The 25,163-nt window shown below is 26.8% G+C and overlaps 1 protein-coding gene across 4 annotated transcripts in view; it reads right to left on the bottom strand.

Annotated features, from left to right (window-relative positions):
- Positions 1-1,278: 1,278 nt before the first annotated feature.
- The window catches only part of LOC129964606 (dopamine receptor 1-like), a 212,006-nt gene continuing 188,121 nt past the window's right edge, over positions 1,279-25,163 (bottom strand). For all 4 annotated transcript variants that reach the window (XM_056079114.1, XM_056079116.1, XM_056079115.1 and 1 more), the window contains one exon: positions 1,279-2,824. In XM_056079114.1, the coding sequence (XP_055935089.1) occupies positions 1,587-2,786 (1,200 nt within the window). In that variant the 5' untranslated portion in view covers positions 2,787-2,824 and the 3' untranslated portion in view covers positions 1,279-1,586. The remainder of the gene's footprint in view (positions 2,825-25,163) is intronic.

The following is a 25,163-nucleotide window of genomic DNA, read 5'->3' as shown; positions in this document are numbered from 1 at the left end:
CGATCATTTTCACAAATTCTACCTTTATATTTCTCTTTTTACTCATAACAGTTAGTTCTCATTGCAATTAAGTAATGCATTTTATCTGAATTCTTACCTTTTTTCCAAAACATTTGTTTTTTTTCAAAGTGAACAATCATATCCATCACAAAAATAAAGAATTATATTAATTCTGAACTAAGGATCAGACGTGAGAAAAATACTGCAAGGTTTATAATGGCTTTACGTTTATCTAAGTAAGCAAAAATGTAATGATGACTGATTACTAAGCGTTACAAATCATCTTAAAAAATGACTAGACACGTACGTTTGGAATATTTTCAACAGAAATCTATATAAATGTATGAACATGGTTTCAGAGTTTTGTACATGCATATGTTAAATAAAGAAATAGTGCTTTTGAATACATTGTTTTATAAAATGACTAAATTCTAAAAAATATTCTTAAATAATAGAATTTTTAAAATATTTCTATAAAACGGTATTATATTGCTGAAAAATCCATAAGAAGTATAGATTTATTTCTAATTTTTTTTAATATGCTTTCCTATGACAAATATTTAATTAAAACATATGTTTGAAGTTAATTAAGAAGTATGTATAAATATCAAAAAATAATTAAAAATAATAAAATTATTTCTTTAAATAAAAAAATTTTATATGCTTTAACTTCACAAGGGTATGAATTGTGAATAATAAATTTTCATTAATTGATTTTATTTTATGTATTAGATTGTTTTATCTTCATTCTCACTCTGCTTTCATCAGTTTATGTTATTTTATGAATTGCTCTCTTTAGACGAATGCATAAATTTTATAAGATATTGCATTCAGTTCGAGTAAAACAGCACGAATGCTGAAATCGTCATTCAAAAGGAAAATTTATCTTGAAGCAAACAAATTTTGTAATATATATTTCAAAATTTATGAAAATGAAACTTGTCGATTTTCAGTTCCTTACAATAATCTGAACAATAACGAATAAATCATAAGTAGGTTCATTACTAGAAGATTGATTTAAATCAAAATGTAACTAGTCTTAGTGAAGAATATAAATAGATATTCTTAATGAATAGAAATTAGAATTTAATAAGTTATTAAATTCTTTAATTGTAAAGCACTCGATAAGGTTTTTATTCATCTTAAGCTTTAAAATTCCATATAAATCATTTCAGTATAATTTTCATTCAAACTAAAATAAAAGGAATTAATTAAACATGAATTTTTTTCCATATGTTCCAAGATATATTGTAGATTCTAAGTATGTATCAACAAGTATAGAGAAAGTTCCTACAATTTTTTTTTAGATAATATGAAATTTGATCAACTAATAATTTGTTTAAAATGCATCTATGAAATAAATTATTTGTATTGGAGGTTCACACTAAATCTATTTATAACTAGCATTATTTGAGAAATGATGAAAATTTGAAAAAGAAAAAAAAATGATGTGAAAATAAGAAAAATTGTTCTTGTATTGCTTGGCGAAATTTCTTGTATTTCAAACACCTCGGTTTCCTTTGTGTGATCCTATTTTTGACGTTCCTTCATACTGGTCTAAAACCGATCGGTTTCAATATTCAACTTCATACATCAGATGATTTTCCAGACCACTCGCCTTGCATTTCAATCCTATTGATAGGATCAGGAATCATAGGCGATGACGGTGGACGAAGATGATTACTATTACCAACTGCAAGAGTTGTTCGCCTGGTCTCACTACGATCACGTGATGTGTCCTTGCAAATCGATATCGAACAGCATTCTGCCTGCAGATAAGTAAGAAGAATCCTCCGGAAAGCTTCCCTGAATTCAGTGTTGAATATGCTGTATATGATTGGATTCAGTGCCGAATTGCAATACCCTAACCAGGTGAGAAACTTGAACACCATATCTGAGATACAAGACTTGCAGACGGCAGCAACAATGTTAATACAAAAGAAAGGTACCCAACAAACAAGGAAAGTTCCCATTATGAATCCTAATGTTATAGCTGCTTTATGGTCCATATTGTGATGATTATGATTGCTGTTACAGGATTTCGATCCAGAATGCTTTGAACTAATTGTCGTTTTAGTAACAGCTCGTATATTGCGTACATGTTTGCGTGCATAGAGGTAAAGTCTAGTATATAAAGCAACCATTACCACACACGGTGCATAAAAGCTTATTATAGAAGAAACTATAGCATATACAGGTGTCAAGTCAAGGGCACAAGTTGGGCGGAGCTCTTCATCTAGACTATCTGATACCTTTTTAGGTTTGTGCCATCCAAGACTAATGGGAAGGAACGACACTAAAGCTGACATGATCCAGATTCCACCAATAGCCAAAAGGACGACTCGTTTGGTCATCCAACGACCATAACGTAATGGATCCTTAATGTGAATGAACCTGTCCAAGCTAATTGCACAAAGATTCAGAATAGAAGCTGTTGAACACATGACATCGAATGCAATCCACGTATCACAAAATTGTGGTCCAAACATCCAATATCCCATGACATCATTCGCCACAGCAAATGTCATAACCAAAGATGACACGAAAAGGTCCGATATTGCTAACGAAACAAGGAAAAGATTTCCTAACTTGCGGAGTCTTCTATCTGTGTAAATAGCGAGGCAGACTAAAAAGTTGCCTGTTAAGGCCATGAAGATGATTATTGCCAGAGGAATGCCGATGAGACACTTGGTGGTAATGTCCCAGGAACTATCTATGTCTTCGTCATTCTCCGATGAAGTCACTGACAAGGATTCATTTGGGAATCCTGATGGTAGAAGCATCATTGGTTACTTTTTTTCACATCTTTCAGGAATCAATTGATCTGAAATGAAAAAAATGCAAATGATGACTTTTAGATGCTGCATAAATGCTTTTAAAAACAAATTTAAAGATGTTTACAATAATTTTAACTCGAGAGTTTTAAGATATTCAAATTATCCCAATCATAAACTTCAATATAATTTATGTAGAACATACAACAATCATTATTTTTTAGCAATTTCTTTAATGTAATTATTAAAATAATCGACAATATCAGTATTTTAGAATGATTTTTTTTCTATTCTTCTCTTAATTTTGAATTAATAAATGGTCATTATTTTGCATAATGAAACTGTAAATATCTACTGAAAGTATGAAATAAAAAAAAATACTATTAAAAGCAAATATGGAGAAGTAATAAAACCTATTTAAGTAACTCTGATCCCTAACGAACAGATAAAGATTGCTAAGAAAATTTTAATAATACAAATTATTAAAGTATGTTGTTAAAGTAACCCTTGTGTATCTAATATAATGCAAGCTCTTATTTTTGATGTAATCTCCTTCTTCAGATCATAGTAAAGGACTTGAAAATTTGTGATAAATTATTCCAAACAAATATAATAAATAAGTTCCCAACTAGATTCATATAGTTAATTCTTTGAAATCGTTTTGACTGAGCTATGATATATATCTTATCTGGACGGTAAAGAGTTAAAGATTAGAATATGGAGACTTTGATAAGCTATGATTTATTAAAATTTATCTTCCATAAGAATTTACACATTATATATTTTTTTAAAAATTCAGGACTATAATAAAAATACAAAAAATACGAAATGTTGAAAAAAGTTAATAATTTATTATAAGAAATACAAATGGATTATTTCTCTTCATTAAGACACTTATATATCATCTTATTAGGTGAAAAACACAGTACTTCTAATTTCCAGAGTGATCTTATGAATTTGTGAATTAATCCTAAAATATTTATATCCTTTCACAACGAAACCTCATCAAAGAAAGTATGGAACTTTCTTTAAATGAAGAAATTTAAATTCAATATAAAAAAACCAAGTGCAAAATTTTATATTTATTGTTCAATAGCTCTTTCAACAAACACATTACACCACAATAATAAGTATATTTTACTGTAGTTTAAGAACCTTATACAACATGAATATAACAGCCTGTATACCGTCCAAACATTGAAAAAAAATAGAAATACTAAGCGAAAAAACATGGTCTATTCCTAGAGAAAAACATCTGCATAGTTATGATTGATGGAATGCAAATTATGAAATATTCTGAGCATTAATGAAATACAAATGCGACATCTGAATTCATGCCAGATTAACATGTCTGGCATGCTTTGAATCTCATTCCTAAATGCCTCCACGTATTAACTAACCATTCAAAGGATTCGAAATTGGAACTGTTGAGCATATAACAGAATTTAATCGTCATAAAAAGAGATCCGAATGCTGATAAGCATGCCACTTTCGAATCGTGTATCAACTTCCTCAATATATCAAGGAAGGGGAAGACAGGGAAGCATTGTACGATATTTGTAAAAATTGCTCATTATTTCTGAGAAAACAAAAGCCCATTGCTCGGTAACCATGACTGAGGCTTTATTTGACACGTTTAGACAGGTGCCAGGGACTGTAACTGTTTGTGAATTGAAATCAATGAAATTCTTAGAAAAGATAATGAATACAGCATAATGGAATTTTCTAGATTTTTTACTTTGCTATTTGCAGTGTCAAATAGTATCTGAAAAGATGTATTCCAATATGCCATAGCAAAATTAATATAAGTATGAAGTACTTAATGTATATGTTAAGCTTTATGTATTTACCATTTTCTGCTGAGCTTAAATCAGATAATGGAGGTTGTATGTTAATGAGAAGAGTTGTGAACTAGATGCTTACAATTTCTAAATACCTGATTAGAATAACAGAAATATGTTTGTACAACCGAAATATAATAGCTCTATAATAGAAGTGTCGAAGTTAGGAAAAATTATATAAATTTTCGGAATTAATGCACTTATTACCTACTATATATTAATTTTTCATAAACTATATTTTCAATTAATTTATATTAATTTAATGTGCATAAAATAAAATATTTCGAAATCTGGCCTTTGTGTTTCCATACTTATCTGTAATTGAAAGTTATGATTGCACTTAAATCGGCATGAAATTATATTCTAATCCATCATCTGGTATGGTCATACCCTAAATATTCTGTTGCAATAAATGATACCTTGAAAATAAATGGCTATATTAATTTAACTTTCTTTTCAAATGAAAACTTTTTATTAATTTCTTTCTGACTTCTAATTAAAAAAAAAGTTTTCCCTAACAGAAATACAGTTTCAATATGAGACAAATTCGTGAATATATTATATTTCTAAATCTACCCCTCTATAATTAAAATATTGTAAATAAATTCCTAATACAAGTATCTTAAGTTGAGGTTTTTATGTCTTTGAAAATATCGATGAGAAATTTTATATGAAATTTGTATTTAGAATTAACTAACCGTTTAAGTTTGCAGTAAAATACAAATAAGTTTTGTCAAATGATATAAAATATTTTTTCTTAATTTTTTTTCATGACTAAAATCTTGGAAAAAAATTAAAAATCTTATAAAAATATTATTTTATTCGTCTGATAAATTTTTTATTAATTCTCTGAATACGATAGGGCAGTTTTTTCCCTTTTAAGAGAAATATATTAAGATTACTTTAAAGATTTTTTTAAAGAAAATAATTAATGTTATTCTTATTGTTCTCTATCATAATTTTTTCAATTTAATGAATTTCAATTAATATCATTTTTATATTCTCCATCGGACGGAACGCCTGACATGCACAGTTCACGTGTTTCTCTGACTATCGTCACTTCTAAGAACGGGAATAATTTTTCCCTTTTAGTAGTCTATTTTCTTTACCACTTGTTTGAAGTCCACCAACTCAGATGACTCGACCATTTCTTGGAAAATATTTTCAAACTCATCGTACCGATCTCACGTACACAATGTGTCCGAAATTGTAACATAAGTTTTGCAGTATTTTGTTTTATCCCCAGGGTTTACTTTACTCATTTTATGACTATATCACTCAAAATTTGGAGACATTTTGTATACATCAATTAATTGGAAATTAATTTACCAATCTCTTCTTCAGACTTTAAGTTAAAACGATCTGGAAATTCTACGATATTACTAATCCATCTTGCTGAAATAAGCGGTACGTTGGAAAATGACGAACTGCAAGATGAAGAAAAATTTTTAAGAAGAAAATGATAATGAATATCAAAATACAGAAGAAGAACGTTAGCTAATTAATTTCAAGTAAATCTAACCTTGCGATTCCCTTTATCATTATATTACTTTTTATCGCTTTTCTTATTATTGCTTAAAACTTTAAATGTTCTCTTTTATTTAATTTAAATCAATTTTATAGGAAGCAGAAAAGTTTGTATTTTTTCTTAAGTCTTCTGTAAAAGAAAAAATGCTTTCTATACTATTTCCTTTTAAACATCTCTGGAAAAGTTATTACTCCCAGAATAGTAAACAAAAGTTAATGAATTTGAATATTACTGACATAATCTCAATAAAGTTTCAAGTCGCAAGTCTCATTAAAGTCTCAAGTCGCAAGTCTCATTAAAAGATACTCTTTGCAGCTATTGATTTACGTCCAAACTTTTATTTCATTTTGGATAAATAATATAGAAAGAAACTATGAACAGACAGACGAATTGTAGTTTTTATTTTAATAATGTATTTCATATATATATCAAACGATACTTTCTATATCCTTCATCCTCAGTTTATTACATTTAAAAAATAACAGAAAAAATCAAATTAATGTAAGATATCCATATATTTTTACTAGCAATTCAACATTCTGATTTTTTGCTGAGAACGGAAAACACTGTTCGGGAATTAATGAAATTAGTTTTTCACTTTTTGACAATCAGACACTAAAAAAAAGTCTGCATTTTTGAAATTCTCTCAGGCAGCATTTATTTCATCACAAAATGTAGTTTTTTAAAAAGAAAACAAGCGGGAAAAGATTATCTAAACTTTAGATTTAAAAAAAATTCCTATAAAACTTCAGATTATATAAAAAATTTAGAATAAAACACAAAACTAAATTAAAAAGGAATTTAGGACAAAAGAAGAAACAATAAAGGATATCAGTTTGGAAAGATATTAAACGCCACTATCTTCAATTTATTAATTTAATCTTAACTCTCTGTTTGCTTTTTTCCAAAATAAAAAAAAAATAAAAAGCGAAATAAATTAAAAGCGAATAATTCAATATACGATAAAACAAAGAGGGCGTAAAATTGTCTTTTGTTAGAAATCAACTTATATTGAGAATAATTAAATTTATTTATATATATATATATCAATTAAATTTTTCCTGTATTATATTCGCAATGCAACTCATATTTCAAATCATAGCACTAAAAGTAATTAAAGGAAATTAAAAGCTTGCTGAAAGATTAGAATGTTTTTTTTAATTGTTTTCAGAGAAGACAGCGAATTAAGAATAGTAAACTTAATTTGATTAACTATAATTTTTAACAAAGTATAAAAGCCAATATAATCTGATTTTAATTTTGAAAATAATTTTGCTATTGCCATCAAATTAAGGAAAATTGAGTTTTACATCTATTTCAATTTCGCATTATTTAAATATTTAGAATTCGCCAGAAATTTAAAAGAATATTTTTTTCACTCTTTTTTCAGAATTTTATTAATAAAGTTTATGTTGAATATATTTTTTCTTAAAACTAACAAGCTGAAAAATATATATATGAAAAAACATGAAGTCTCTCAAGCAAATTCAATTTGTAACTTCATTCTCAACGTATTTCCAGTAAATCTTTGTTTATTATACTTTTGTTTTACTCGGTCACCAGCAAGTAATTTTTAACCGCAAAATATTTTTTAATACTTTTAGGCAGCTCAATTTACATACTTATATTCGTAATAACATGAACATTTTTTTTTCTTAAAGAACCATTTTTTCTTAAACTCTCATTTTACCGCCGAGTTATATTAAAATATTAACTTCGCTATAAATGAACGTTTGATAAAAATAAAATGAAAGCTTATACATCAAAGTCATGTTTCTTAAACTTGATATTAAAATATTCAAATAATTAATAGTTAAGTAATAACAAATAAAACGAGGGAAATTGTTTCGACAGTTCAAAGATTGGTATTAATTCGTCAGATAAAAAAAACGTCTCATTACATAGAATGTTTGCCATATATATATTTTTAAATTATCTAATTTGGAATTCATGATTGTTTGAATTGATATGATTTTTCTCTTATTCTCATTACAATGAATTTTATTACTAAAACAGATATATTATTTTTATGTTGATATACTCATGTAAACTAGATATTTATTAAATTTCATTTTCTAAATCTATTTTCGTTTGGTGGAAGTAAAATAATCGTAATTTTATTTGTTTAAAAACATTGTTTTCGATTAGTTTAGTTACGTTAGTGTCCCATTTTAAAGCAACATAAGGGCTACTTAGGGACGGACCGCATAATTTTGAACACCTGCCAGATGGCGTGAGCTGTTTCGGATATTTTATGCTATGGAAAACATTTTTAAAAAAATCTATCAAGTTTGTTTGTTTTTAAATCTTCTTTAAGAGCTGCTTATTTATATAATGTATCAATATAAAATATTGTTGATTTGAAGATCAGTAGCGTCTTTAGAAATATGTGAAATATTAAATATTAATTAGCAATTTGATGTTAGGGCCACATCAGCGAGTATGATAAATGAATGCGTAGGATAAAACAGAATTTTTTTTATTTTTTATTCTATGCTTGATTCAACATTTACAAAAAAGATTTCAAAAATTCAGCTTTATAAGATTTACTACAATATTTCTATGATATATGTATGATATTGAATAAAATTCTTAGCAACAATAAATATCGTATGATAATGAACAACATTCATAATATTAAAAAAAATATCGCGCAGTATCTTTGTGTGAATAGTATTAAAAAAAATATCGCGCAGTATCTTTGTGTGAATAGTATTTAAAAAAATATCGCGCAGTATCTTTGTGTGAATAGTATTTAAAAAAATATAAATTGAAGCACATTTGTTACATGCAATAACAAATATTAATTAGCAATTTGATGTTAGGGCTTGATATCAGCGTGTATGATAAATGAATGCTTAGGATAAAACTGAAAACTTTTTTTATTCTACGCTTGATTCAACATTTACAAAAAAGATTTCAAAAATTCAGCTTTATAAGATTTACTACAATATTTCTATGATATATGTATGATCTTGAATAAAATTCTTAGCAACGATAAATATCGTATGATATTGAACAACATTCATAATATTAAAAAAAAATATCGCGCAGTATCTTTGTGTGAATAGTATTAAAAAAAATATCGCGCAGTATCTTTGTGTGAATAGTATTTAAAAAAATATCGCGCAGTATCTTTGTGTGAATAGTATTTAAAAAAATATAAATTGAAGCACATTTGTTACATGCAATAACAAATATTAATTAGCAATTTGATGTTAGGGCTTGATATCAGCGTGTATGATAAATGAATGCTTAGGATAAAACTGAAAACTTTTTTTATTCTACGCTTGATTCAACATTTACAAAAAAGATTTCAAAAATTCAGCTTTATAAGATTTACTACAATATTTCTATGATATATGTATGATCTTGAATAAAATTCTTAGCAACGATAAATATCGTATGATATTGAACAACATTCATAATATTAAAAAAAATATCGCGCAGTATCTTTGTGTGAATAGTATTAAAAAAAATATCGCGCAGTATCTTTGTGTGAATAGTATTTAAAAAAATATCGCGCAGTATCTTTGTGTGAATAGTATTTAAAAAAATATAAATTGAAGCACATTTGTTACATGCAATAACAAATATTAATTAGCAATTTGATGTTAGGGCTTGATATCAGCGTGTATGATAAATGAATGCTTAGGATAAAACTGAAAACTTTTTTTATTCTACGCTTGATTCAACATTTACAAAAAAGATTTCAAAAATTCAGCTTTATAAGATTTACTACAATATTTCTATGATATATGTATGATCTTGAATAAAATTCTTAGCAACGATAAATATCGTATGATATTGAACAACATTCATAATATTAAAAAAAAATATCGCGCAGTATCTTTGTGTGAATAGTATTAAAAAAAAATATCGCGCAGAATCTTTGTGTGAATAGTATTAAAAAAATATAAATTGAAGCACATTTTTTACATACAATAACAAATATTAATTAGAAATTTGATGTTAGGGCTTGATATCAGCGTGTATGATAAATGAATGCTTAGGATAAAACAGAAAACTTTTTTTATTCTACGCTTGATTCAACATTTACAAAAAAGATTTCAAAAATTCAGCTTTATAAGATTTACTACAATATTTCTATGATACATGTATCATATTGAATAAAATTCTTAGCAATGATAAATATCGTATGGTATTGAACAACATTCATAATGTTAAAAAAAATATCGCCCTGTATCTTTGTGTGAATAGTAGTAAAAAAATATATATAAATTGAAGTACATTTCCTAGTTTTTTTACATTTTTTAAATACTTTTAAGAGTTGCTTTCCTAAGACCTATGTCACCAATAATGTTTCTGACTAATCTTTACGTTAAAATAATACGCACTAATATGAAAGATATATTTTGTATTGTATTCTTCAAAATCTGCTGTCACCACATATATTTGAAGGCTTGCGTGCGTGCATGTGTGTGAAAACTTACATTTTTATCAGAAAAGTAATTTCTTGATAAACTTCTGGGACACTCAATATACTCAATACTTTAAATATATTAGTTTCAATTTAATGATTTAGATAACCCAATTGATTGGAAATTTTACATTATAGTCCTTTATTTTTAATTAGCGAAAAACCACAGTTTTGGCAAATGAAAACACGCTTCCCTGCATTTGGTCGTCACTTATCTCAATCCGATGCAATTGCAAAAATGATGTAACTGTAAACCTATTGTAAACTGATCATATTTTCATATTTTAAACAGCACTATTTTTTCAATTTTAAAATATAATACCGCGATTTAAAAAAAAAATGCTTCAAAATTCTTTTCGATTGTTAGTCACTGGACGCATCTACAAAACTTTATGTCAAACATGATTCCTGAAAAACGATTCCTCAAAGTTTACAAACTAATTAAAGGTTTATCTTATCTATTCTTGAATATGTATTCATTTATACTTTAGATCCATGCTAAAATTTGTAAGATGTTTCATTATCTGTAAATTGTGACAGGTATACCACAATTTACAGATAAAAATCATTCAAAAGCATTTACATTACAAAATTTATCGTTCAAAACACTTTACAAGGTAGAGTCAAGAGATATTAAGTTTAGTACTTAATTATTTCTTAATTAGCAGCGGTACACTAATAAAGGGTTTTTCAAAATTTCAAATTTAAAAATTAAGGGAATATTTTAATGCTGTCATTACATCATAACTTATAAGCGCACAACCAACCCTGTTGACGCCATTGTTAAAATTAAGAATCTTAGACTTTCAATGATATAATTATTATTTCAGTACAATTTTTTCTCTAATTTTAATATCTAAAAACAATTGAAATTTATTTTACATCATTTCTTTTTAATGTATTATTCACTAGATTTACAGCCATACGCGTTGCAGTTATATTATAAATTATCACCGCTACATAGATAAGAACAAACAGAAAAATTATACTAAAGAAAAGATAAAACTAACCAAGGCAAAAATGCAACGAATTTTCGAATTAGTGCTCTATATCTAAGGCAATTTTTTAGTCATCTAATCCTTTTTAACATTCAAATAAGGTAATATATTTAATATTTATTAATTCAACGCAACATAACAGAAATAGAAAAATCACTATGCAAAAAAAGTATCTTAAGAGAATAAATAAGAAATTTTGAAACTCCCTATACAGAAATAAAAATTTACTTTTAAACTTTTACGAGCAATTATCTTGTTTTGAAGATTCTACCTCTAAAATTAATGCTGTTACACACCCAAAATATTTCTTTTGAATAGTAAGAGAAGAAAGGAATCACGTAATTGCTCTATTACAGTACAAAATTAACCTGCTTTAGTTTTTATGTTAGAAGCATATTCGTTGAACAAAAGCGTAAACAATTCTGCAATTTTATACTTTTCTTTATATGTCTCAATAATTAGGTTTAAAAAAGAGATGAGTTATCTTTGTTCAGATATCAAATGATTTTAATGACAATATTGTTTGTAAAGAAATTGTAATTCTAAATACATGAAATCACGATGAAACTTCGATTATTTCTTTAAAACGAGTTTTTTTTTCTTGTCATTGCGCATTTTTCGAATTAAAAGTCTAATTTGTCCAATAAAAATTAAACAAAAGTTATTGGATATATATTTAAAACCTCATTTCTTAATTACATAAATCAAAGACAATTCGATTTTTAAGCTTACGTAAGTATATGCACTAAGTTTTGCTTTATTGTTAAAAAAAACACCTTCTGAAAATATTTGCTTATTTAAAAACATATTTATTTTTTGCCAAAAAATCATATTTAATATAAAATATAAAAACGAAAAAATGCATCAGAAAGGATTTTAAAAAACTAGAGAATATATACTTCGGTTTATGAATCTGATTGATATCTCGTTTCTTCTGAAGGATCAAAAGTAAAAATAAATTGCAAAAATACAAGAATGAATATATGATATTATTAATTCATAATATCTTGTAATTTTTAATCGCAAGAAAAAAATAAGTACTAATAATGAAAAATTAGTATTTTTAGTCTCTTAATTACATAAACTTTAAAATACCACATGTTGCCTTTAAGCAACATGCTAAATTTTATTTTAAAAGATATGCGAATATGTTTTGAACATTTTCTTTTGTTGTTACAGATAAGATATACAATGAAATTGTTATTACATCGGTTTACAGAAAATTCGAGTCAATGTTAAAGAATAAATAAATAATTTGATGTTTTTTTTTCATATGCAAGTTTTGTTTATCCGTTTGAGAATATCATTTCATGCTACGATTTTGGTTTAAAAGTTACTTCTTGAAAATCAAGGTACTTAAATCTATGTCATTGTTTACAAATTATTTTACTCAATACAGCATAATGTTGCAGACTGGAAATAAGATGTTATTTATAAACAATACCTAAAGCAAAATAAAACAAAACCTTTTTCCCTTAATTTATTTAAGAAATAAAAACTGAAAAACATTTCAAAATCAAATTTCTAAAAAATAAATATTTAATTGTTAATAATTCGAATTTAAATTACTTAGCAGGTACAAATGAAACAAATGATTTATTTTGTCTATTAATAGCAAAAAAACTATCGCAAAACTTGGTTGTGAATTAAGGAAAACATTGGTGAAAATATATCTTAAATGGATAACTAATTAAATCGTATCTTTTATATTCAATATTATTGGCACTTTGAAAACATAGTGTATTTAATAAGATACAATTAGTTTAGAAAAAGAAACAGTCATGCGCATTATGAGATTTATTTCAAAACGTATATCGTCATTCCTGAACTATCGCCATTTTATCCAGCAGTTGGAATAATCTAAACGATGACAAACTCTACATTGAAACTGGACTAAGGGTGATGCCCTAAAGCAACCGGCCTAACACTTCTCTAACTCTCTCTAGAACTCTTAGTAACATATCTATATAGAGTGCCTTTTTACTAGAAGATGTGAATTCAATATTTTCCAGAAGTTCCGAAGTTTTAATCTCTTATGCTGAAGTCAATAATTTTCAGGTCATAAACTGCTACATATTTTTATTCTATTGCGTGTCTTTTCTTCATTTAACGTGAAAAGTAAGTTTTGCGTATCTTTCTTTAAAGAATTCTTTTTGCAGCTTTCTTACTCCCGTCTAGTCTCCTCATACGAAAAAAACTATTTTGTATCTCGACTTTTATTACAGAAATGTTAATGTGAATACGAAATTGGAAAGTGAATATGAAAATGATTTATTGATCAACGATAGACAAAAAAATCAATTTAAAGTAGTCATTCCAAGAATTTAAATGGAAACTTTAAATTTAAACGAATTTTAAAACAATTTTAGTAACAAATTAGAAATTAAAATTAATGGCTGGTTTGTTTTCGTAAAACAGCGTTTTTAATGCGACGAAGTTTAGGCTTCTAATTGAAATTTAAGAAATTTTGATGTATGCTTTTTCTTTCTTCATCAATTATAAAAATAATGTTGCAATAGGAAATAACATTGAAACATTTATGAAATAACTGGAGGGTTATAAGGGTCACAGCTTGTAACTCTATTTATATCAATAGCTAGACTATCCTACAAACGAAATTTCAACTCTTTAATATTATAAAACCTTTTGTTTTTCTATTTAAGTTATTTGACATTTTCCACTGGAAAGTAATGTTTGAATAGTTTGGCACTAGAATGTATCACCATGTTTTTGTCTCTAATTTTTTTTCCTTTTATTAATTATATTCTCAATAATTGTTTTATTCGTTCAAAGGAAATGCGTGCTTAAATTCTCTAATGTAAAGGCAATTAATTTTTTATGTAGGTGCAACCTCATTAGCATAGTTGCCAAATTTTTATTATTAATAATGTCATTTTTTTTATTTAACATCCTCATTGACCCTCCTATTTGGTTGGATGTAAAGCCATTAGCAGGATGGTGTGTGTCTGGGGGGGGTACCACTCCCAAGAGTGTCGAAAATAAATTCCCCAACAACATCTGATCTAGGTAGTCTAGATCATGCACTCGAGAATTTATTAAAAAAGAAATCAGTGCAGACAATCTTTGATAGGTGGTTCAAAGCCTACTTCATCACTGGAAGACGGCACTATAACATGCTGAAACATCTATGATTCTAGGATACCAACTTCACGATACCATCTTTATGAAGAATGGTGTACCTGTCCATACTCATCCTAGCTTTCAATATATATTATATTATATATTCATCTACAAATGTGTGATCAGTCGAGTTTTCCAATAACTGGACTTCATCTCTTGCCCACCATCATGGAGATTTCTACAGGATAAGTTATACCGAGGAAGACCCTTAATATCGACACATCTTAAAGACATTATTCAGCATGTTTGGAATGAGATCACTGAGAATTTATACAGTTTCGCTATGGATCACAATGTTTTGCTAATAGAAAGGATTATGGAGAACTATCTTTTAACACAAGATACATTACACCTTTGTTATGGTATCTTAACGATATAGTTTGGTAATCAGAATATTTATACAGTTTCGATATGAATCAGAATGTTTTGCTAATGGAAAGGATTATGGATAGCTATCTTTTATCACAAGATACATTACACCTTTGTTATGGTATCTTAACGATATAGTTCGGCAATCAGAATATCGAACAATATCATAGAGATGGTAGATAATATCTTGTGTTTATAAGGATAGGATTCATATAGAAATTATGTAGAACGTTTTGTCGCTTGTTAAAGACTTCTTGTTTTAAATATTTTTTCAATAAATATTGAGTGCAAGATCTAGCTTGTTTGTCGTCAAATTTCATATCATTACGAACTGCACTCCATCTGAGTTGGTGAAGTTTAATTTTAACAAGCATGTATAGTTGTAAATAAACTCCGGATATATTTGGGTCATTTTCCTTCATCCAATTTCGGATGAACATTAAGAAAAGACCTATGAATTCTTTATTAAAAGTTATATACAAATATTGCTATCTTTTTGGCATAATCGCCGTGAAGATTGAGGCATTTGTCATATCAATGAACCAAGTTTCTGATTCTCTCTTTCAATAATGATGTCAGTGGTGTAATTGGCCTTAATGTTCCTTTGTAACTTTTCATTAATCTGACAAAACTATGACTTAATAACTAAGAATCAGATAAACTTCATTAATCTGACAGCTAATTCTTCAATTCCAGGAAGAGAGAATATCACTTAACTCTGAGTCGATTTTCGGTGAAGAGAAACGAGGGCAAAGAGCTTGTTGAATGAGTTGATCAAGAGGTATGAAAGAAATAGGGAATATTAGAAACCTTGGCAACAAGCTACCCAACCATCATGCTAAAATTGCAACTTTGGAAGTTGAATGATAAGATGTTCCTGCCCCCTACAATTTCCTTAAAAAATTCAAAGAACTTCCAAACTATTAAGTAACTTCAAAGAAACGTAATTTCCCATCTAGAATAACTAGCAGTTGCAATCGTTGAAGAGATGATTGGAAATCTGTTCCAACGATATGATAAATACCCAAATCTTCAAGGCGTTTATATCGAAAAGTAACCCTTGTAGGTAACTTTTTGAACTAAATTCATTTTGCCATTTGTGGTTTGGATAAACGATCCTCTTATCAAATAGTTGTGATTTAATTCATTCTTTGTTCTCAAGCTGAAAAATGAATAATTGATTCAAAAAAAGACCAAGATAGATAAGACAAAACAGAAAAATAAAGATTTCATAGAAAAAAAAGCAAAAACAATTTTTTTAAGGCATTAAATAGAAACATTATTTCAATCTCCATCTTTATAAGTAAAATTTAGTTTTAGCTATGCAGAAGATTGAAATGAAAATGGGTTAATTTTCTATATATTTTATCTACTCACTGATGGAAAGATTAAAAATAAATAATGAGATTATCCTGATTTCTAACTAATTACCTCTGTATTTTACACTCTTCTCGTTAAAGCTCATTATGTTCAATTTATCAAACTTACTTAAATGGGTTTTGCAAACTCATTACAATGTCGGTAATTTTGCAAATGAAATGTAATGAGGATAATTCATCTTTAGTTATAGCATATTTTTGAACACTTTATTCTGTGAAAAATCTGCTCAACACATATTAGCCATTAATGGAAAAATTTCGGAGGTCCTTATTATATTAAGTCACTATTATCTTCCAAAATAAGTCAATTATTTTGAGAGCCGGAAAAGAACTAGAATATCGGTAATAATAAACTAACTAAGGAATAAGGAATGAATGTAATAATATTTTGAATGTAATAATTTAACTACTTAATCATTCTCGACCTTCAAAGCTCATATTACCAAAAATAACCGAATTTGAGCTAATTTCAATTATCAATAATTTTCATTATTCAGCATATTATAATCTCTCAGAACCACTATTTACGGGGTCTTATAAGTATAAAGATATCAAAATATACACAATAGCTTCCAATATATTAGGATATGAAAAGAGAAGTTAAAAGACAAAAATCAGAATGTTTTTATTGTTGTTTAAATCGGAAATTGTATCAAACTTATAGATACAGCATAATATATAATAGATTATTATAATACAGTTACTAGATTGTTTATGATTTTTAATATATTATTTCATTCACAACTGAATCAATTTATTAGCAATGTCTTTCTGAAAAATAAATGAAAACTAAAGCAATTGCTCAAAACGTTTATGATAGTAAAGGTATCAAACTCTGTTAACTCTGTAGCAAAAAAGGGAAGGAAATGCTCTCCTATTTGCATGAATAATTGGCAGTTAATAAAATTTTATATCTTTATGCAAATTGATATTTTGTTTTTGTTATTACATGAGGGAGAAATAGGGTAGGACAATAGAAGAACAACAGTCTTAAGAAACAAGCATTTTCTTTGTAGCATTATTTTTTAGAGAATACATTTGATTCATAGATACATCGACAAACGTTTTTTTTTTTTTAGTTCAGAGTTTCAATATATTTAGACAAATAACTGCAACTGCACCATTTTAAATTTAAATTTTTAATTACTTGAAATAGTATCAAAATTACAAATAGTATTAATATTTAAAAAAACAAATTATTTAAAAGGTGAAATAAAAAGAGAAATTAGATTTTCTATATTATGACTAATGAATGGATGTTTAAAAAGTCGAATGATCTCGTATTATAAATTTTGTGTGAAAATAATTATTTAAATAAAAAAAAACTAACATAGCACTGGAAACGTAATATGAACTGGTTGTAAAGTTTACATCCAGCAGACAAACAGAGAAAAGAGCGAGTTAATAAAAACGTGTTAACACCTTTTATTTTTATTTCAAAACAAAAAAAATTAAAATATGCTGAGAAAAAACTATATATTAAACAAAACTGGAGAAATTAGAGTATGTTTTTTTTTAATTGTTAGGAAACACTATGCAATTTTCTGCCATAATTTGTCAGTTAGGTAAACTCTGATCATAAAGAGAATATTTTAACTTAACAATTTCATCTTAAAAAAATTCACGACATAGATACAAATTGAAAGTGAATACAGATTTTATAACACGTAACTTTAAAAAAATTTGGAACAACAAAGGAATATAGAAATAGAAAATTTTCACGCGTGAAAATAGCTATTTTTAAATAAACCGTCAAATAGCTATTTTCCGCTATAGAAATTCTAAATGAATAGATACGCAATGTCCAAAATTTGTTTTTCCCATTCATAAAACCGAAATTGAAGTTTTATGGGAATTTAAGATTGCGTTCTTGTCCATATTTGGAAATACGTTACAGAAGCTTTAAATGACGCTTTTTAGAAGTAATTCTGTCGACATACAGAAATTTGAATCGATTTTTATTGCCAAAAACGTTGGAAACTTCAGACTATCGATTTTACATAAAACACAATGATAGGAGTCCTCTTCCACCAGTGATAAATATAAATTTATTTAAAAGTTTTGTCTTCACAGTAAAAAAATATTTCCCGTAAATAAAATAATTATGATTATTCATATTAAAAATTAAAATTAACAAAAAGTTTAAACAACAAAATTATAAATTCTCTCAAGTAATTAGAAATTATCTCGATTCATCACTGAAATTAACTCATTTTAAACTCATATTTTCATAGTTAATAGGTATATTTTCACAAAAAGATTGTAAATTGCATTAAAATAATTTAAATTTTTCAAAAAATATTGTTTATAAATAAATTATTTTAGCTCTTGATACTTTAATTTTCAAAATAAAAATACATGCAATCTTCTTTTTCTGGGAATTAACACAACATATTTAGATAATTATATAAAGATTGGTACGAAAGTAATATTTAATATCATTTTTAATTAATTAATGTAAAATAATACTTTAAATCTGAAGTTGTTTTTTTTTTTAAATTTTAAATAATCAATGGTTGAACAAATGAAAAATTTGACCGTTGATGTTATTCTAATTATGTATATCTATATAAGCATGAGATGTAAAATAATTCATTTATGAAATCATAGACTAAAAATACTCATAGCATATTGTATTTTATATTATATGTGTTAAAGATATCTTCCTTTTGAAAATAGAAATTAATTCATGGAAGCCACTGAGAACTTGTGAATCTAACGGAAAATGTGCAGCTTGTGTTTCATTTGTGAAAATGGCGTAGTATGGAATAGAATTGTGTTAGAACTTCAGAGCCTTTCATAAGTCAGTATGGTATTCTTTCAAGAATAAATTTAATAATAATAATTTTAAAAAAGTACTTTTATCAGTTTATTAAATAAATTTTATTTTAATAATTTGCTATTTTTTTAAGTCTCTAATTTTGATTTTTTTATTATAATTATTTCGAATAATCTAATGATTTACTTTCTAAAACTCATCACCAGATTATGCCAATAATTGAATTAACATAATAGATCAACTGGTAATTAAGACTTATAACTATGAGAATAGTGTACTGACACAAAAACATACAATTGCACGAAATTTGGAAAGAATCTTTACGAACTTCATTTATAAAATTCGCAAGGGTTAAGATCCGGAGAGGAAGGTGGTCATTATCTACCATTATTTGTTTTGTAATGGAATACAACTCAATCAGTCTATCGTGAAAATGTTCAGCTAAGAGATTGAAGTTTTTAGAGTGCGATAAGGTTTAGCACTATCTTGCATAAACCAATAATCGTTTATCTTGTCTAATCCGTGCAAGAAGGGAATGCCATTGTCATTCAAAAACTTTCACTTTCTGAATATTAGGTTCTGTTCTTGCATGCATCTCTTTTTCCCTTCACATTTTCGCTAGCACATTGTCCAACACAGTGCCGATTTCCTTCAATATTTGGTCCTAATCTTTCCTAAGTTCTTTTTTTCGTAGTGCCGTTTTTGTTGTGGTGATTGCTGAATTTTTTTACCACACTGTGATATGATTGCAATTCTTGATAAATCAGCACCATGAAAACACGTTCAATTGAACATTTTATCATTTCAGAACCACAACGAATATGCACTTTACACAGAATGTTTTTAGCGAATAACGCACGATTCATTCTTATCCAACCCATTTTCTAGCGTTATATGACGCTACAGGAATTTACATATTCATTTGCAGACACGATTTCCCTCTCATTGGTTGCCACGAATTTGCATAATCACCTAGGAAGCTTCCCTGTAGGGCAATCGTCATATGCATCGTAATTTGGAATACAAACTGTTGGATTTCTAATTAACGTTTTTCGTGTAATTAGAGTATGACGCTATATTCGATGATTCCACATGCTCTATATCAAAATGCTCGTTTAAACGTGTTCTATCCGAATCTGTAAAAATTAGATGCTGTATACCTTGTAGGACACCTTGTAGTTTTCAAAGAAATATATTTTCCTTTCATGAATGATATTAAATATTCAAAAATATAATTTTACATAATAATTAACAGCATAAATTTTCAAAAAAATATCCTATTAAAATTCATTTATCAAAATTGTTATCAAAGCTATTCAATATACTTTATTGATTCAATATATTTGAAAAATAAATGAGGGTAATTTTGGACTATTTCGCATATAATTTTCCAATAGGCCAAGCAACTTTTGCTAGTAAAAGATTGAGTTTAATATATATATTTAAATAAATTACAATCTTACATGAGCTGAATGAGTTCATTATTCCTATCTTCCATTTAAAATACATGCATAAAAATCCTATTGACTTTCCAAGATAAGAAAAAAAAAAACCAAAAAAGAAAACTTTAAATTTTTCAATTCCAAAAGATTCCACTCAAATTGCGCGTGAAAATTTTGCAAGTAAGTACATAAAATATCCCCGGAGTGTTTCCTCAAGTTCAAAAGCATCTTTTCCAAACTCATAAATATCACCTTCTTTCTATTCGAAACATAAAGAGCACTTGCTTCCAGTTTTGCAAACTTCTAAAGCACGGTTTGTGAATTATGCTGCGATCAATACGGAAAGACCGTCTTTTTTCCTTTTCAACTTCTTATTTTATTTCATTTTGCCAATATATTTTTCCGAGTCTTCGCACACTGGAAAAGTTTGAAATGAAGATTTAGGAAGAAAGAATACCAATAAATGCTGGGACATGAACATCTGAGAGTTTTAGATCGTACAATATTTGGCGAGACAGCCGATATTGTTTTAGATCGGTTTTGAAAGGTTTTTCTTGTAAATAAAAAAAAGAAAGTATCTATATAACTTCAAATATTTCCATTCAGAAAACTTTTTACTTCAGAAATGGTGGACATTCCTATCATATATCCGATATCGTAAAAACGTTTGCAGTGCTTACTGTCCTGTATAAAAAAGAATGCACAAAACTGAACATATTTTGGTGAAAATAGCTTTCAGACAATTTATTTTGATTTGACAAAATTCATTTCAGTTTCTATTCGAAATATAAAGAGCACTTGCTTCCAGTTTTGCAAACAAGTAATTGTTGTAAACAAAGAGAGTGCATTGAAAAAATTATTGTAATGAAATATCCGATTAGAAATTTGATTCATTTTTTCAAATGCAGAAAATTTCCAATTTCACGATTTTTTTCTATATAATAATTCAATATAAATGATCAGAACTAAAATCTTTTGAAAGTCCTGAAACCGTACCATTTTTTTAATTATTAATTAAATACAACTTATATCGAAATAAATAAAAAATTACCGGATTAACGAGTTTAAATAGAAAAAGGTGTTTTCAGTTTCATGAAATTAAAAAAAAAAGTTTGAAGTAAGTAAATAGATTGTATTCAAATTAATGAAAATTATCTTGCAAAATTTAAAAGCTTGCAAAACATACTAAAAAATCTCTTCGAAATTCTTATAATGGAAATGTGCTCGTACTCTTGTTTTTCGGAATATAATAGAATGAAGCGTTAGATGGTTATTTTTCTTTTATTGAGTACCTACCAAACAATTTATTTAATAAAATGTATGACTTTTTAAAACTAATATTTAAGTTCAGTTCTAGCATAAAATAAAGAGTTTCTTCTTTCATGAAAGTGTACATACATTTAGATAGAATCTTATGAATTGGTATGGAAATAGAAGAGAAATTTCTTGCGGAATACAGTCCCTGCCACTTCGTTAATTTGTGAAATATTGAAGTCAGTCTCAAAAATTCCTGAAAAGAAGTAGCTATGAAACCAACAACTAAATAAATCCATTTTTGAATTCATAAATAAAGAATAAATCCCAATTCAGTGGAACACATATTATATTTAAACCACATTTATACAAATTATATTTATAAAACTGTTTACGTATGATTAAAAAACAATTTTTTTTAAACAATTCACATAAAACTCTTTGCAAAATAATAATATGAAACTTTATTTGATTATATCATATGGCATGCATAAATAAACTCGTTACTCTATTAATTTTAGAAAACAAGATTTCTGTAAGAATATGCATTATAAGATTATAACTGGCAAAGTGTCATCACCATTTGGACCGTTTAAAAGAAAAAGAAATTCGTCCTTAAAAAAAGATAAATTATTCAGCTATAGCCAAATTAAATGGGTAATTGTAGTACATATTTAAAAAGTAACATGTATTTATATGAAGTTTGATATTATTGAAATCTGCTAGTTTTAAAAAACGTGAATACGATGCAGTTTAAAAATGTAAAGCAATTTATCATTTTTTCCTATATGATCTTATTCAGCTTTCGTTGTTACAAAAATTGGTTAATATTTCAAATAAAAAAACGATCAAGAATAGTTAAAAATTTTAAAACATTTATACACAAAAAATAATTTTATTAACTTTTAAAGCCCTATTTAATCACAGAAAACAAGACGAATGACTTTCAAAGTTTTTCCAAAATATGAGCAAGAATATTCGGGAAATTTACGCAAGAGAAGAACAGGAAAAAATGGAATTAGCTTACGGAAATCTTACTTAAAAATTTTAATATCTTTCCAAAACAGCAGGAAAATAAAATTGCTTCGAAAGCTTAATTAAGATTGTCTTAAAATTTTTGAAGTTAAAATTTTTAATCGCCTGAGAATTGTTTCTATTTTGTAATACATGGATCGATAGATGATTTTCACAGATTTGATTAAAAAGGCAAGGACCATTATCTCTAAAGTAAACGATGTTATATAATGAATAATTTTGAAATTATGAAGAATAAAAATTCTAATTTTACTAAATAATTATGCATGAGAAATTTATTAAATAATTTTTATGGAAATTTACTAAATGATTTATATGGTATATTTACTAAATAATTATGTGTGGAAATCTCAGCTACAGATTCACAAAAATAAATGTCCCATACATAACATAACAGGATGGCGTAATGTTGTGTATGGGAAATTTATTTTTGTGAATCTGTAGCTGAGATTAAATATATTATTTAACTTCACTAGGAAGTATTGTAGTTTATTTAAGGACCATATATTTTATATTTGGGTAATGTTACAGCAACAACGAGCATTATGCTTTTAGTTATGTATCTTTTGAAAAAGAATTTTTATATGGAAAGCAATCTGCATATCACTTTTAATCAGACGTAATGAAAATAAAAATTATTCAGAATTCCCCGTCTGATGAATGTTATTATTATTGACATTTACATGGTATGAAAATTTGATATTTTAAAATTATTGACATTTACAAATCGTGATATTTTAAAATTACATGATATGATATGAATTTACATGATTTACTTGACTATACATTTACATGATATGAATCGTAATTGCATGTGTATGTTCACATGAGCGCATCCATGTGAGTGGTTTACATGATATTATTTAATTTATTCTGTAAACGGAATTTCTACACTATTTTTCCTTCACTTTCTTTTGTTGGCCTGATAATAATGCATTATACCGATTATTTGCATGGACTTGACCATTGATATATTATCTGCTTATTACGATAATTACATATTTCAGTTTTTAATTATCAGTTAATGTATTCATTTAAATGAATTTTGATGAGTGAATGAATGAAAATTTGAAATATATTCAAAAAAATTTTTTGAATATATTTCAAATTTTATTATTTTTGTAATAATAAATTATAGATTTATATGTAAACAGTAGAATTTTAAAAAATAATATCAGAATTTGGTTTTCTAACAAAAAGCCTTTTTTTTAAAAAAATTAAGTGGTAACAGTTGTATCTAAAATTTATATTTGGATAGTATTAATTTAGTCAAGACGGTCAGTTCAATGCCTTGCTAAATCCCCAGAGCTGTAATGTCTTAATTTCTTTTGCGATCATATAAAGTAAAAAACATATTAGGTCACTATTGGATCAGTTATAGATTTTGCCGCAAGTTTGTAGTTTCCATGAAGGACTGAGAGATATCAGGTAATATCGACGTCAAACCTGAAAAAATATTTGTGATCTATAGCATTTGTATTTCTTATCTATAGAGTTGTATAGTATTTGTACTATTATCTATAGCACACCACCGTCTATAGCATTTGTATTTCTTATATATAGTTTCTTATATATCCTATAGTATTTGTACTATGATCTATAGCACACTACCGTCTATGGCATTTGTATTTCTTATTAGTTGTATTAATTAAACTATTACCTACTATTAAACGGTTATTTCTTTTGTACAAAAATCATACAAATGTGACATGCATTATTTATTAATAAAGTAAAACTTTTTTTAATTAAAAAACAGGGATAGAAGTATAATTCACATAGTCAAAAAATTTCAAAACTTGTAATAACGTATTTGTTCGAAATATATAAACGGAATTACTATCTCTCTTTTCTTGCTCCATCTCAAAATATTATACAAATTACAGTCGACATAAAATTATTCAAATACACAAAAACAATAGTTTGACTAATAATAACCCTAGTAACTTGCTGTATTGTAAAAGAATAATTTTATAATGTAGCAAAACGGCTTTTTAACCATATAGAAAAATGGATGCAATACGTTATTACTTATGAAATTTTAAACATGCATAGTACAGCTTACAGTGAGAATATTATTTTTGAACATTACATGTTTTATTTTAACATTACAATATTATTTTTGAACATTACGCTATTTGTTTTCCTTTCAGTTCAAGTGCAACATAAATAAATAAATTATTAG

Source organism: Argiope bruennichi, chromosome 1 (assembly GCF_947563725.1).
Source record: "Argiope bruennichi chromosome 1, qqArgBrue1.1, whole genome shotgun sequence".
NCBI classification, from domain to species: domain Eukaryota; kingdom Metazoa; phylum Arthropoda; class Arachnida; order Araneae; family Araneidae; genus Argiope; species Argiope bruennichi.
The sequence above is the reverse complement of the archived record's forward strand: the minus strand, read 5'-3'. Positions and strand labels throughout refer to the sequence as shown.